We start from the raw sequence: 16,947 nt of genomic DNA, 5'->3' as shown, positions 1-16,947 counted from the left end.
TTTATAGTTAACAAATATCGTTATTGTCACTCTCCTAGTGAATTGCGCCGGAACGCAAATCTTCCTGCCCTAGAAATTAGAACAACAGTGGACCGATTAAAATTCCTGTTCCTCATCATTCACAATAAACTTAAAATTAACGGCTCCGACTTTTTCAAATTATTTCCCAACACACGCTTCCGACATAGACACAGCATGTATATTGAACCCCTATTAACACGAAATGACACCCTTAAATATAGTTTTTTTTTGCCTAGAGTAATTAAGGAGTGGAACATGCCGCCCGATTCACTGGTTTCTTCCTCTTCCATAGATGCATTTTTAAACGAGCTGCATGTTCTTGTTTATTCGGGTCAATAAGTTTCAGATTGTGTTCGGCATATTAGTACTGTAAATATATGTGTGTCTTTATTGTTATTATTATTATTGTTGTTGTCTTTATTGTTGCGCGTGTAATTATTTATTGTATTGCAAATACTAGTTGTATTTCCATTACTGTAATGACCCTTCGGGGGTTCACAGTATTAATAAACAAACAAACAAAAAACCTCGCGGACACCAGTCTCGTTCACAACAAACACGTCGCCCATCTTCCCGTTCGCCGCAGCCACGTCGCCTTTCGTCCCCTGTGGCTTTCGACCGCGTTCTTTCGGAAAACTAAGCACTGCAGTCCTCGGAGGTGGTGCTGCATTGACAACTACTGCAGCAAATCCTCTCTCTGTGCCCACAAAGAGAGCTATAATTGACGTTAAAGTAGACGGCGTACCTGTCCAAGCACTCGTCGACACTGGAGCCCACATATCTGTTATGAGTGCTAGCCTACGTAGACGTTTAAAGAAGGTCCTCACCCCAGCAACTGCACAAGTGCTTCGTATCACCGACGGTGGCGTGCTGGTTGTTCTCGGAATGTGTACTGTGCGTTTAAGTATAGCCGGCCGCCCTACTCATGTTCTATTTGCTGTGATCGACAACTGCCCTCACGACGTTATCCTTGGGTTGGACTTTTTATCCAACCATTATGCTCTCATCGACTGCGCAACCGGCGTCCTTCAGTTAGAACTGCCTCAACTCGCCGATGCTCCAAGCACCGCGCCACCGCGCCTGTGATCGCTTCAAGATGTGCGTCTGTCACCCGAGGCAGTCACTTACGTCGCTTTGACCGCACAGCCACAGGTTCCTGACGGTGAATATGTGCTTCGCCCCATCGTCGACGTGCTTTTGAACCGAAACGTTGCTGTTCCGCATACGCTGATCAGGGTTACGAATAATGACGTCGTTCTCCCGCTTCTGAACTTCAGCCTGTGCCCTCTCAAGTGCTTCCGGCCGGCATTTTCTTGGCCAGCGTTTCTAGTACGTCCGAATTTGACATTAAGGGTATGGATACCGAGAGTGGATTATTAGCACCAATTGCAGCTCACAGCTCTGGTTCTTTCACGGATGACTTCGCCAAAATGATTGCACCCGACCTCACCTCTGCTCAGGCCAAGGACCTCCGTCTCCTGCTCGAATCGTACAGTGACATCTTTGATTTCGACGACCGCCTTTTTGGCCAAACATCTGTTGTTCACCATGACATGAGTTCTATTCGTCGGCGTCCCTATCCTGTATCACATGCTGAACGTAAAGTAATCCAATCAGAAGTGGACAAATGCTCCGCAAAGGAGTCATCGAACCATCAGCCAGTCCTTGGGCTTCGCCAGTCGTCCTTGTGAAGAAAAAGGATGGTACCTGGCGTTTTTTCGTCGACTATCGCCATTTAAACAAGATCACGCGAAAAGACGTCTACCAATTACCACGCATCGATGACGCCTTGGACTGCTTACACAGAGCTACATGCATCTCGTCCATTGATCTTCGATCCGGCTATTGGCAGATTTCTGTTGATGAACTGGACCGCGAGAAGACTGCCTTCATAACACCTGATGGTTTATATCAGTTCAAAGTGATGCCCTTTGGCCTGTGCAATGCTCCTGCGACATTTGAACGAATGATGTACTTTATTCGGCGAGGCTACAAATGGACCACCTGTGTTTGTTATCTTGACGACGTTACTGTTTTTTCTCCCACGTTCAGCAGCCACATTACGCGACTCGCTGCAATTCTAGCGGTCTTCCGAAAAGCCGGCCTTCAGCTGAACTCCACGAAATGTCAATTCCGGCGCCGTCAGATTACCGTGTTGGGACATCTCGTTAACGCAACCGGTGTACAACCAGATCCGGATAAATTTCGCGCCGTTCGCGGTTTCCCTGTGCCTCGTTCTGCTTCTGACGTGCGCTGCTTCGTCGGCCTGTGTTCTTACTTTCGGCGTTTTGTCAAAAACTTCATCGACGTTGCTCGCCCTTTGACAGATCTTCTCAAGAAGAACACGCCTTTCTGATGGGGCCCGGAGCAGGCTCACGCGTTCGCCGCTCTCATCAGTTTTCTCACCACCCCTCCCATACGTGCCCACTTTGATCCATCTGCACCGACCGAAGTCCACACTGACGCCAGCGGCCACGGCATCGGTGCTGTTTTCGCCCAGCACCAGAATGGTACCGAGTGCGTGATAGCTTACGCCAGCCGCCTGCTGTCACCTTCTGAAAGGAATTATTCCATCATCGAGCGTGAGTGCTTGGCTTTAGTGTGGGCTGTCGCCAAGTTCCGGCCATATTTGTACGGCCACACGTTTTCGGTCATTACAGACCATCATGCCCTCTGCTGGTTGTCTTCCCTCCGGGACCCGACAGGACGGCTTGGTCGCTGTGCTTTGCGGCTCCGGGAATTTTCTTTTATTGTCACCTACAAGCCTGGACGTCTGCACAAGGACGCTGACTGCCTCTGTCGTCATCCCGTGGATCCTCCTGATCCTGTCGCAGATGATCCGGAGACCTGCGTGTTTGCTTTCACTGACATCTGCGACATGCGCGCTGAACAACATCGCGACGACTCCTTGCAGGCCATCATCGCCGGAGTGCAATCTGGCCGCACCGACGGCCCGTGCCGCATGTTCGTGCTGCATGACGGCATCCTCTACCGCCGCAATATCAACCCTGAGGGCCCTGAGTTTCTCCTTGTCCTTCCTCGTCATCTACGATCCGTCGTTCTCGAACAACTTCACGATGCAACAACGGCGGGACACCTTGGAGTTTTGCGCACATACGACCGCGTACGACGCCGGTTCTTCTGGCCGGGACTCTACCGCTCTGGGCGTCGTTATGTCGCAACTTGCGAATTGTGTCAACGCCAAAAAAAAACCTCCCCTGCCACCTGTCGGACGACTCCATCCAATTGAAGTTCCCTCTGAACCTTTATATCGCGTAGGCCTTGACCTGCTTGGCCCTTTTCGGACAACGACTCGAGTGAATAACTGGTTCGCCGTTGCTACCGATTACGCGACACGCTACGCGATAACCAAGGCGTTGCCGACTAGTTGCGCAACTGACGTCGCAGATTTTCTCCTCCATGACATCATCATCCACCACGGTGCACCTCGACAGTTACTTACCGATCGCGGCCGCTCGTTCTTGTCCCGAGTTGTTGACGACCTCCTCCGCTCTTGTGCCACCAGAGCATAAGCTGTCCACCGCCTACCATCCACAAACGAAGGGTCTTACAGAACGTCTCAACCGAACACTCACAGAGATAATGTCGATGTTCGTCTCCAATGATCACCGCGGCTGGGACGCCACGCTGGCCTACGTGACATTCGCGTATAACTCGTCCAAACATGACACCGCAGGATATTCACCCGTTTATCTTTAGTGTGGTCGCGACCCCACATTGCCATTTGACACCAGCCTACCTTCTGTGCCACGTGTTACAACTGAGTACGCTCGTGAAGTCATCGATCGCGCTCACATGGCGCGTCAAGTCCCCCGATCTCGTCTATTGGCATCGCAGGATATACAAAAAGAGCGGTACGATCGCCGCCATCGCGATGTTAAGTTCACCCCAGGTGCTTGGGTGCTCCTCTGGTCACCATGTCGTCGTGTCGGTCTCTCCCAGAAGCTTCTCTCTCGCTACACAGGGCCTTATGAAGTCCTACGTCAGGTTAACGACGTCAATTACGAGATCTCACCGTTACAGTTTGATCCGTCCTGAAGTCCGACGCCAGTTGACATCGTGCACGTTTAGCAGTTGAAGCCATACTTCGCTCGCAGGTCTTCGCCTGACATGCGCCGAGACGGCGCTTCAGCACCCGGGGGTCCTGTTACGGAAGGATAGGAGGAAAGAAAAGAAGAAGATCGAGAGACACTGGCTGCTACGTGTTGTTGCTGGTCAGCTATCTTGACCGCACTAACTCTACTTGTGTATATATTGTAAATACATTCAGTCTATGCACCCAACATCCCCGTAACAATATATACAAATTCTTTGACGGCAGCTTCTTTTTCCTGTTCTGGTAACTATTTTTTCAAGTATCTAAACGAGCGCTAACGCCGTACCATGACGACTCCGAATGTATCGCGTGCGCTACACTTGGCAAGCGCGTGTCACAAGATTTTGTTTCTAGTGGTTGTAAATAACATGTTTACGATCGAATGCCAACATCCTGGCCTCCAGCAAACCCTCAGTAACCTAAATCATCCGCGCCGTCCCTATCACATCAATTTGTAACGCGTATCAGCTATGAAACTCAAAGGCTGGCAGAGGGCACGGACGCACCAGCCTTAGTGCCCTACAGCAAGTGCGTCTCAGAGACGTAGTGGCTGTACGAACTAATAGCTAGACGAACAAGCAAGCGAACTACTAACCGAGCACTCGAACGACTAAACGAACGAGCAAACGACTAAACGAACGACGACTAAACCAGCCAGTGAACGAGCGGGCGACCTCAGGTTTTCTTGGCGAGTGCTCCACCGCCGCATCGTATCCTTCACACACATAAAAGCTCACGCGAATTAGCACGTACGTCTCAAGACCTATGAGCTATGAGGCTATCGTTCGGCGACTAACGCACCCCGTCACTCGGTTTAGGAAGAGCACGCATGCTTTTCATCGGTGCCTTTGTATCGCAAATCCACCGAGCGACCGCCAACGACGAACACGAACAAAAGAATTTTCACGCTCGAGCCCCAAAGTTGTCAAAAGGATTGTGCTGACTCTTAAAGTTCCGCAATCACGTTTTCACACGCAACATCGCGTGCACGCGCGGTTGGCGTACAAAACGATTAAGCTTCTTGCCTTTGCTGAAACTTTTTTGGCATCCTAAGCCGCAACAGGTTACGGTGATGTAAAGTGCCGTGAAGCGACGTCGCACTAGCCGCAAACTTAGTTCAAGGCGTTCGCAAACCAAAATGCCGGAAGAGCAACGGCACCAACATGCGCTCGTCCCCATTCGGTGGACGCCTCTCAAGCGAAAATGGCGATGGAGCGCGACTGTAAAGAAATAAAGCCGGTGCGAGGGCCCACGTGATGCCATTAAAGCAATAGTGACGCGGCGCCGGCCTCGGACAGGACGCGCGAGGAGGAGGCGGCATTCTTCAAAGCGTGTCGCTTGACGAAGTTTGAGGGGCTTTAGGCGACAGAGGAAGGGAGGCACCGGTGGTGAGCAGTGTGTGTTGCGTGCGGTGTGTGGGAATGGACGGCATGTGGACTGCGTAGGGGAACAATGTAGGAGCGCTGGAATAAAGGGAATGTTTGCGAGGAGCCTGTCAGCCTTTCGTCTTTCGTAACAGTATATCCAGAAATATTACCGCCCAGGCAGTGGCCGACCCAACCCCACCTAGCAGGCAGGCCGCCACGCCAAACCCGGGAAAGTAGACAAAGAAAGCTTGGCTTTGAACATTTGCTTAAAAATGTACTCTAAAGGTGTGAAGTTGGGATGGTTTGTGCTGGAGCGTAATTCTGGAAAACAGCTCTGGCTACAGGACCACTGAAGTAGTACCTGCACGTGCCTACGCCGTTCCCTTGTCATTCCTCTTTCTGTTGTTTTGTAGCTAGCATTGTTTTGCACAATGACCTCGCTTCATAGCTTTCATACTACTAGCGTGACATAAGTAGGATGCGGGGATACCGGCAGCGTTCCATGTGGGACATGCTCGGGCAGGGAGTGGGGGCAGCCTGTTCGTGGGAAGACGTGATGGCGTTTGGTTGCCCACACTTATTTATGCACTATCACAGACGCTGTTGCTCTTGCCGCCGTTCTTGCCGTCTTGTCGCCGTTCTACTCTCGCGCTCAGATCGAACGTGCGGAGCAGCCGAGGCGCAACGTCGTCGTCGTCGAGACGCTGGCGGCTCGCCATAGGGCCCCCCCTCTAGCGAGGTAGCCAGTGTGCGAAGGAGCGATCTCTATGAGCAGCTGGTAGGTTCTGCTGTTGCGAAGCGCGCTCGTCTGGTGTTTTTGGATGGCCTATCGTCTTCAGGAACGGCGTCGGTGTCGAGGAAGGCCGGCTTTATGCGGTCAACGGAGACACTGTCTTCGCGTCCATTAAGAAGCAGGACGAAATGCTTCGGGCAACGCTTGACGACTTTAAAGGGCTCGTCGTAAGGCGGCTGCAGTGGTGGTCTGACTGCATCGTGCCGTACGAATACGTGTGTACAATCGCGGATAGCACGACTGGTGAAAGAAGGGCGTAAGTGTTGACGCGGCTGAATAGGAGACACGTCTCTCATGGCATTCCCGAGGCGGCTGGCATAATCGGCAACGTCCAGTGGTGGTATAGGTGACGCCTCGAAAAACTGGCCAGGAGCCTTAAGGTCGTGCCAAAAACGAGCTCAGCTGAGGAGCAGGACGCGTCCGTACGTATCGTGCTGCGAAGGGCGAGGAGGACGAGTGGTAGTCGCTCCGTCCAGGGTATCAGTGATTGTGAGGTCATGAGCGAGGCTTTGAGTTGGCGGTGAAATCGTTCAACCATGCCGTTCGACATCGGGTGGTAGGCCGTCGTCTTGATGTGGTTGACACCAATAATCCAGGGACAAAATGCGGAAGAGCGCGGAGTCAAATTGACGACCTCTATCTGTTGTGATGGTCTTGGGAACTCCGTAACGGCTTATCCACACGGTGATGAGTCCGCGGGCAACTGACTCTGCCGTGATGTCCGGTGAGCGGTAGTGTCTCAGGCCATCGCGTGAGCCGATAAACGCACGGTAACATATACCAGCTGTTGTTCGACCGAGGCAAAGGACGTGCAGCTGGACCTACGAGGTCCAGCTGCATGTGACTGAACCGCGAGTCGGGAGACATTGGTTTGCTGGCATTTGAGGCAAGCACGTGTCCAGCGGCGGACGTCGATGTTCATTCGTGGTCATAAATATCGCTCTGTGACGAGGCGTTGAGTCGCACGTAGGCCGGGGTGCGACAAGAAATGCAAGGCGTTGAAGATGCTGCGGCTAAATGGCGCTGGAACATACGGGCGAGGACGTCCGGTAGAGGTGTCGCAAATGAGTGGAAATAGCGCAGCCTGGAAGTTGGACATCTTCGAACTTGAGGGAGTTCTCTTGGAGTCGTAGAACTTGAAGGTCACTGTCCTCGCGTTGTGCGGTAGCCATGGCTGCAAAATCAACTGGCGGGCGCTCATCCACCGTTGCGTTGATTTCTATTCGAGATAGTGCGTCAGCAACAAGGTTGTCTTTGCCACTGATGTGTCGGATATCGCTGGTAAACTCTGATATATAGGCAAGTTGGCGGATCTCACGTGGAGTGTGGGAACAGTTGGTAGCGGTCGAAAGACACGTGAGCGGCATGTGGTCGGTGAGGATATGGAATTGCCGACCTTCGAGGAAGTGGCGAAAATGCTTGATAGCCAAATAGGCCGCCAGCAGTTCGCGACCGAATGTGTTGTAACGGCGCTCGGTCTGTGAGAGCTTCCGGGAGAAGAAAGCGATCGGCTGACAAACTCCATCGACCAACTGCTGCAGGACAGCTCCAATGGCATCGTCCGAGGCCTCCACGGTGAGTGACGTGCTAGCGTCGCACTTTGGGTGCGCGAGGAGCGTTGCGTTGGCGAGCGCTTCCTTGATGAAACTGAAAGCTCTCTCGGCGTCGCGTGTCCAGGAGATGGAAGCGTTCGGCTTCGTTTGACCGGACAGAAGTGCAGGGAGCAGGCGCAAGATAGCAGTGCAGTGGGGAATAAAGCGCCGGTAATAGTTGGCAAGCCCGAGGAATTGACGCAGTTTCTTCGTAGTTGTTGGTCGTGGAAACTGTAGCTTCCACGCGCGCCGCTGGTGGAGAGATCCCACGGGAATCCACGCGATGGGCAAGGAAGTCCAGTGAAGAAATTCCGAACTCGCTGTTCGGTCCGTTGACTAGTCCGTACTTGCGGAACCGCGTGAAAACCTGACGCAGGTGAAGTTCATGATTCGCTTCTGAGGTGCTCAAAACGAGGATGTCGTCGATGTACGCGAAACAGCACGTCAAACCACGAAGAACCTGGTCCACGAACCGTTGAAAGGTCTGTGCGCCGTTTCGTAGACCAAACGGCATACGTATGTATTCAAACATTCCAAAAGGTGTTATTATGGCAGTATTCGGTACGTCGGAAGGCTCGACAGGTATTTGGTGGTATGCCTTCACTAAGTCGATGTTGCTCAATACGGTGCAACCATGCAGCGATGCCGTGAAGTCCTGGATATGTGGTATCGGGTAACGGTCCGGTACCGTCACTTTGTTGAAGGGCGCGATAGTCACCGCATATTCTCCAGTCACTTGATGACTTGGAGACCATGTGTAGCGGCGATGACCAGGCACCAGAAGAGGGGCGGACGTATCCGAGCTCAAGCATATGCTCGAATTCTTGCCTTGAGATCTTGTAACGGTCAGGAGCGAGACGACGAGCACGTGCAAACACCGGCGCTCCTACTGTCACAATGTGGTGATTGACATGGTGGCGTACCGGGTATTCAAGAGATGGACCACGGAAGAGATCGGTAAAGTCTTCCGTAAGTGTGGACCACGGCGGAGAGACTTTGGCATGAGCTTGCACGAGACGCAAAGGTGGTAAACTTGATGTCACGCCTTGAACTGTTAGGCGGGTCTCAGAATCCAGGAGACGGCTATGTCGTAGATCTACCACAAGTTTAAAATGCCAAAGAAAATCTGCACCGATGATTGGTACAAGCACGTCAGCGACTAAGAAAATCCATCGAAACGTGCGTCTCAAGCCAATGTCAAGCGTAACGGACCTGTGTCCAAAGGTCCTTATGGTTGAACCATTGACAGCAGTGACAGGCGGCGTGGTCTGACGTCGTCGGCGGTCCTCCAGCGTAGGAGGAAAGACACACACTTCGGCACCTGTGTCGATGAGGTACCGAACTTTCGTGACGCGATCAGTGACGTGGAATAGGCGGCTGTATGGCGGGCCAGAAACACTGGCCGCCGTCAGTGCGTGGCCCGTGCGTTTCCCGCAAACTGGCATGGCTGATTGCACTGACGAGCGCGTGCTCCGTATCAGCGGTGGTACCAGCAGACGCTGCGAGGCAGACTTGGTGATCTGTCGCGGCTTTGGTGTCACTGTCGTGACGCACTGCCTCTGTGGTCTGCTTTGAGCGAGCTGAGTTCAGCGGCCAGCTGGTCCATTTTGCGGTTGAGCTCCTCGTTAGCTCGAAGGAGACGGTCCAAGCGGTCGTCGCGGACCGACGCAAAGAGGGAAGAGTCACGTTGTCTCTCGATTCCAGATATGGCCGGGGTGCCGACATGCATAATTTTGTCGGCCATTTGTGCCAGTGAGTCGAGGGTTTCTGTGGAGGACACGCTCAAGATCATCCGCACCTGCTGTGGCAGTTGCTGTAGGAAGAGCTCCCGTAGAATGGATGCGTCCAATGCAGCAGACTGGTCCCCAATCAGATGCCGCGTGCGACGCAGAAGCTCCGTGGGCTTTCGCTCACCGAGATCCTCCGCGGTGAGTAGCTGCTGCAGCCTACGCTGTTCCGACTCGGTTGTCCGGCGTATAAGCTATGTTTTATAAGTGTCGTAGGGTGTGTCAGGAGGCGGAGAGCTCAGAATGTCCCTTACGATGGCGATGACGGCAGGTGGTAAAGCTCCGATGACGTAGTCGTACCTTGATGTTTGCGATGTTACTCGATGCCGTCGGAAGAGAGGCTCGACGCTCAGAAACCAGAGTTCTGAGTCCGACTGCCAAAACTCCGGTAGCTTGAGAGTAGCGACGACAGGTGCGGGTACCGTGGGATTCGGTGTGACGTCGCTGTTGGGTGTGGTGTCCATGATCAGCCGGAATGAACGAGGCTGAAGGTGTTTACCGTGCCCAGTCTTGTCGCCGTTCTACTCTCGCGCTCAGCTCGAACGTGCGGAGCAGCCGAGGCGCAACGTCGTCGTCGTCGTCGAGACGCTGACGGCTCGCCATAAGTTTAATTGTGATACGTGCTGACGTGCGTAGCTAATATCTTTTTTTATGTTCTTATATTTAGAAGTAAAACTTTTACAGAACTCACCTGTGGCAAACAGCAGAATTTTGCTCATTTAGTTTGATTTCTCGACGAGATGAACGCCAAGTAAAGCAATGAAAGGGCTAGTTGGTGGACGTTCATGATTAAGCTGCGCTTAGTTTTACACTGGCAAAAAATTCAAAGAAGAAAACAAGGACGGAGACGGACTAAGCACAAACTAAGAAGTGCAAAGTACCCTTTTGCCCTTCGTAGTTTGTGCTTCGTCCGGCTCCGTCCTTGTTCTCTTCTTTGTAATTTTTTTGCCAGTGTAAAAATCAGCGCCATGTAATCGTGAATCTGGAGTTGAACTATATTTCACGGGAAATTGAAACCCATAATAATTGAGACACGGAAGAAAAAGATTACACCGATCGAGTTAGATTAAGAGACTGAAGTTCTTTAATAACGAATTGGTAATTCGAAGCGACTTCTGTAGCTTCTGTTCTGTAACTTCTGTAACCGTTAAAGGAAGAAAACAAAAAATTGACAGTGGTGCCACACACTTTGGAATAAGGTACCTCTTATCTAACGTAGGCACTGGCTACTAAGCTTTAGTTCGCCCTGTCTCACACCCGCCATTTCACAGAGAGCGGCAGAGTGAGAGCTTAGGGGGGCATTGCGTGAACGAGTACGCTTTGGAGCGGACGATTCAAATTCAGGAGCAGAAGTGGTACCATCGGTGGCAATTACTACGCAAGACAGTCTCATATTGTCACATAGAAAACGAAGCTAGACTTCTAAAGGAATAATCTATCGATCAAACTTGGCTCATTATTAACCATTAGTGCCCCTTTAAATAAGTAACAACATTTTATTATTGAGCTTCTTCCCGATCTCTTTGTGGCAGATATTGTGATTTTGGAATTACAAACGGTGAATTTACAAGACAATATTGCACTTCGAAGAAATTCTTAGGTACACGTCAGTTTGCACATTACTTTTCTCCCCAACTGCTAGACGAAATGAACGGGTCTTTTATTTAAGAATGGCATCATCTATGCTAAATAATCTGTTTTTAAAGAAATTACGTTAACGTTCACGACACTTATCTCACAAGTGATATTTTCAAAATTTGTTTCTTGTGGACATTACTTGAAAACTGAGACATAATAGTTCAGGGGCAGAATGTGCTCTAAGTGACCACTTAATATTGAAGTAACACAATTTGATAACTATTGAAAAGCTTGCTAATATTGCGCTAGAAAACGCTCGCCTCTTCAAGTAACCTACCCTAGCCAGCTAAATTTACCCTAGCATGCGATTGATCAAATTGGGCTAATAAAGAGCACGCACCTGATATGTACATTCTTCCGTTTCCTTCTTTTATTCATCACTGAATTCTTTGGTCTCACTGGGAATAAAGCTTACCAGTTCTTCCTAATAGTAGTTCTTCATAATAGTAGTTCTTCCTAATAGTAAAACAATAGTAGGGGAAGTGCAAGGACGCTCGTGTGATTAGATTGATGCGGACGTTAAAGAATTTCAGATGGTCAAGATTAGACCGGAGTCCCCCTCTACGGCGTGCTTCATAATCAGATAGGGATTTCATTGCACGTAAAACCCCAGAATGCATTTTTTAAGAATCATACCAAGGTTACGACGCTCTACCACACTACTTTATCTGTACCATTTAGCTTTTCCTCAGGATTACGACTTGTTCTAACGCCATTCCTACTTTTCGCAGTACTTCATCGCCATGTTCGTGCTGCTGATCATGGAATGCGCTGTTGCCGGCCTGGTCTGGAAGGTAGCCGATGGAGACCAGGTAAACCAGCGATGCCACTTTTGACAGTTCGCTCGCATGATCCGACCGTTGAAAGTAGACTGTGAACTAATATAATTATGATTGCTTGGTCTGTTGGAAAAAAAAGTAGCTTGCCACGCCATGCTGACAGGCACGAACATCATATGGGCACCAAGCGTTACGGACGTTAAACTGTTGACTTGCTTGCATTTCAAGCACAGTTATGGAACACTGAGACGCTTGTGCCGCTGTAACCCGATAGACGCAATACATTTTGCTCCCTGGGCAACTCTCCAACAGAGAATATTTTATTGACAATAACGTTGCTCCTTTTAGCACAGTAATGTACCAGACTTTGTACACGTTATTCTAACTATGAAATGTCGTTGAGTGTTGCTAATTTAGAAGATTACCGATTTCGTCTTTAAACTCAATAAAACGTTTGTCTCGTTTACCTAAAAACGCTGACAACTGACAATCCTTGCAATGCTCTCTTTTTTTCCTCATTTGTAGCTTGTAGTGTTGCGGAGGTGCTTATTTTGTTGATTTTCCATTTCGTAAACAAGACAGGGAGATTCACTTAATATGCAGATTTCATAATTGAAAGTGATATGCGTTAGGGGCAGAGTCTATGTGTGCAGACGGCTGACGCCTTTGTACGTGCTGTGTTGTTGCTGCTCAGTTTGCGTTGAAGTGATGACACCACGAAGTTCACTTCGTTCACTGCTGCTGCCGCGCTTCATCACCTCAGCGTTTTGACTGCGAGTGTCCGCGGTCAGCGTGTGCGATGTGTTCATGTTTGCCGGTGCGCGCTGACACCATGCTTTTTAATTTAGTTAGCAAGTTATGTTTACAAGTTTATACGGCCGATTAAATGTACTATCCTTACTTCGCATATATATATATACTAGGTTGCCTTCGCAAACGATGCTTAGCCTTTCGGGCGGAACTACTACTTATTTTTAAAAGAAAGCACTGGTGCCATTTGAGCAGTCCTTGAGCTGGACTGCTCAAAGTGGCGGACATTGCTCGCACGAGAAATCAAAATGTATAATCGACTAACTAACAAAAATCACAAATTAAATTTTAAATAATTACATGCAGGGCACTGCAATTTACGAGTTGTAGCCGGTGAGTTTGTACGGCTTATTCACTTCGATCGAATACTGGGAATGACACCGACTGTGTGGCATTTGTCTACACCGCAGTAAACTTGCTTTGCTAGTACATTGCGTAATTATCTACGAGCGCATTATATGCCTTGAACACGTCTGTGCTAGGTCTGCGACAGAGTTCATCTGAATCTTCGCATTGAATTCCCAAACAGGGCTTTTTTAATTTTTAGACTTCCATTATTGACACCTCATTTCCTACAGGAATAAGAAGCTGATATAATTTTTGGGTTTCTTTATTCCTTGCAGCTGCAGCAACACCTGGCTGTAAGCATAGAAGAAAAACTGGACACAGTCATCGATGATCCCAAGGCCAGACGGTTCATGGATCTCATGCAAGTTCATGTATGTATTGCAAATTGCTTCTGTGTGCGTACATAAATTATTTAATTTAGTGACATTATTAAATGTTTATTTCGCCACATAATCCTTGCTTTTTTAAGTTGATGAGAACAAGAACCAATTTCGCGTTTAGCGGTTTCTTCTATGTAGCAATTGTTTCACTGTATTTATGTGAAGCTATCGGACCGTCACATCTATGATCCGAATCTGTAAGCCTCCGTACTAAATAGCCGATGCGGGTTCTCGAGCCTACCACGAAAGATTCGCTGAAACCTTTGCGCTGTCATCGAACGTGGTGTTCTAGGGGAATGAAGCCCTCTATCCGCGCAACTTGCTTGTTCTATTGAGATTGTTTTGCTACCACTTCAAACACAGCTCTCCAGCAAAGAGGCTGAATTTTCTCTAATATATTGGTAGTACCCTGCTGCGCGGCTTTTGGGTGTATCAATGCCTAATTATTCCTAATTAACTCGAGCCTCGCTGAGTTACGCACGTAAATGATTCTCTCAAGATTACTTTGTGAGAAATTGTGTTTATTTTTCTATGCGTGAGCGTGTGTGTATTTTCTTCCCAGAGAGCGAAACCAAAACTTGAAGAGGTCGATTTACGGCCGCTGCCTGACTGAAATTATAACACATGTCTTGTTCCACCTCACAGTTTTTGTAACCCTTTGGCTGGGCAGTGTTAATATTAGGCTATGTATGTGCAACTTAGTATTATGAGGGTTTGAACACAAGCTCGTTCGTATGAATCCATCAAAGAAAACAGCGCTCAAAGCACAGACGAGACACTTCATGTCTTCTTCCTTTCTCATCCGAGTTTTTGGCGCTGTTTTCTTCGATTAGTATTAGGCTTTATGTGTGCAAAACGTTTTTTACGATGGTTCCACGACGTGCCTCTCATTCAGCCCCTACCACTTCACGTTTTTTTATTCTTTTTTCGCACAACAAATATAACCACTTAGCAGCACTCTACAAGTTTGAAAAATAATTAAACAGTGGCCGTATATGCTACTTGTGTCTTGCGTGTTGGCAAATTGACGAGAGGGGAATGAACTTGGCACGTTATAGGGAAATTAGGCCTGTTTTGGTGCCCCCTCTCACGTGGTCCATTCGAGGCCCGTAATAAATGCGTTGCTGGAAAGCTGCTGCGTATGCCATCCAGAAACACTCTCCAAATAAAGTGTGTAACTTCGTCAGTGCTTTGCTGGAAGTTAAAACTTGTGCGACACACAATGGAGCTAGCAAATGTTGTTTTACTAATTGCAGTTCCAGGGGTTGAAAAGGCATGTCGCAAAAGCACTGCTTCGTTTATCATGTTGGCCAAAAGTATATTCAGATAAATTCTTTAAGAGTAACTTGAGTGTTCGCCTAATTTGGGTTCTAGTCGTTTTTGTGAATACTTTGGTCAACGACAATTCCGTACTTAAGTACAAGAATTCGTGTAATTGTCAACTGAATGGCCGAAGGGATTAAACACAACGGTTGGCGCTTAGGTGTGTTCAGGCTGACCAACTTTAGCCATCTTACATGCTTGAACGTTGAAGTGGTCGGCATCCATAATATGGGCCGCAGTCATCAAGTTCTCACCAACTAATTCAATGGCTTGCTAGTGAGCTAACCATATCAGGTTTTTCATTTAATGTTTCATGCATCCTTCAAAAATTTACAGAAAACCCGAAAGAGGCGTCCAATCATAGGGCAATACATTCATTACTTTCAAAATTTGGACTTAACGACATGTAGCATCCATATGAAACTTTTCACTTGTCCATGTCATCACCTTATTAAATTATGCACTGTGTACCGTTATAAAGAGGATAAATAGAAGTAGTCTCATGCTTCCGTTTCCTTTCAGAGCGGCATAAAAATTGTGTTTCGTGGATTTAAGACACTAATTATTAAACTATAATTGAACACAACGTTGCACAAACCTTACGAGAAACATATTTGTGGGTATGCAGCTCCTACAGTATACGATATACAAATAATATAAACGCTACAAGTAGGTGTGGTGGCTGCAGCAATTATGAAACCATGAGACCTTCCCCAGTTAATGCGACAGTGGTCTCATATAATTCCGTGAACAATGATGTCCATTGTTTAGTGTAGGCGGTTGTCCGCTAAGTAAAAAAAATAGAACGGTTGTTTTAAATAAAAAAGCACGCCCAGTACTGGTAGAGTAGTGGTAGAGCGCCCGCCTCAGCTGCGGGAAGTTGTGGGCTCGATTCCCACCACCACCGGGCACCCGCTGGTTCAAATTGGCACAAGCGTACCCCGGCCTGGCGTTCGGCTTCCTTCAGGGGTGATTCGCTTGGGAAAGGAGCCTGCACCCTGAATTCCCGTCGAACCCCTCGTGAGCACAGAAAAAAGTGATGTTTGGGCCGCTCCCATGGCAGCCATTTCCCATATGGCGCCCCAAATGCGCCTATCGATGTGGGGACGCCTTCGGCTTGAGGACAAACACCTCTTCCCAAACGTTGAGGTCCCATGATGACCGAGGGCCTGGCCGGGAGCGCGCTTGTACCTATTTTACCAGTAGTTACCCGGCGGCAGCACTTTCCTCCCACAGCCGCGGCGAATTCTCAACAAGGCCGTCTGTGGTTGGACAAGAGGCGCCCAGAGACCACTCCTGAAATCTTTATGGGGCCCTATTTCGAGATGTGAATCCCCTGGAGAGCTGAGCAACAGGCCAAGGAACATCTCTACCCATTAGAACAAAGCAGTGGGTTTCCGGTGGCACCAGGATTTGAACTCGGTACCTCCCGCATACGGAGCGGATGCTCTACCTCCAGACCACCGCTGCAGAGTCCTATTTAAACTGAAGAGTCCTATTTAAAAACAATATTCTTACACTATATATTTTAAACTCGCCTATTTGTCCTCCTGAATAGCATGCACCACGACATACAGCAAGAAATATACGTCTGATATATTGAACTACAGTGACTTTTAAATAATGTATCGGCTTATAATAATATTGCTTGAGTTAAGGAATTAGGCAAATTGACCAAAAATGCACCCTTGGTGCTGTGCGCTGGTGGTAGCCCATCCCTTCCAACCTTCGCCTCTTTTTGTCACGCCGCCGCAATTTTTTACACTGTCACCCCCCTCAGTTTTTTCATCTTTATTTCTGGTTAACCTCCCTGCCGTCTGCCTTTCTGTTGCTTCCTTCCTTCCTTCCTTCCTTCATTCTCTGGCTACAGCGCCTTTTCTTTGCGGTTCTTCCGCTTTTCTCACCAACCATATCATGGTGGAACAGGCAAGTGCTCAAGCCTCACCCACATAATGTCTTGTGAAGAAGCTTCAGTCTGCGAAATCAAATGTG

The 16,947-nt window shown here is 48.8% G+C and overlaps 1 protein-coding gene across 1 annotated transcript in view; it reads left to right on the top strand.

Moving 5' to 3' along the window:
• The window catches only part of LOC119450884 (CD9 antigen-like), a 54,561-nt gene that overhangs the window by 30,601 nt on the left and 7,013 nt on the right, over positions 1-16,947 (top strand). Inside the window, exons 3-4 of the mRNA XM_037714360.2 lie at positions 12,047-12,127; positions 13,528-13,623. Coding sequence (XP_037570288.1) covers positions 12,047-12,127; positions 13,528-13,623 — 177 coding nt within the window. The remainder of the gene's footprint in view (positions 1-12,046; positions 12,128-13,527; positions 13,624-16,947) is intronic.

Source organism: Dermacentor silvarum, chromosome 4, assembly GCF_013339745.2.
Source record: "Dermacentor silvarum isolate Dsil-2018 chromosome 4, BIME_Dsil_1.4, whole genome shotgun sequence".
Classification (NCBI taxonomy): Eukaryota; Metazoa; Arthropoda; class Arachnida; order Ixodida; family Ixodidae; genus Dermacentor; species Dermacentor silvarum.
Note: the sequence above shows the minus strand (reverse complement) of the source record. Positions and strands in the feature narration are given on the sequence as shown.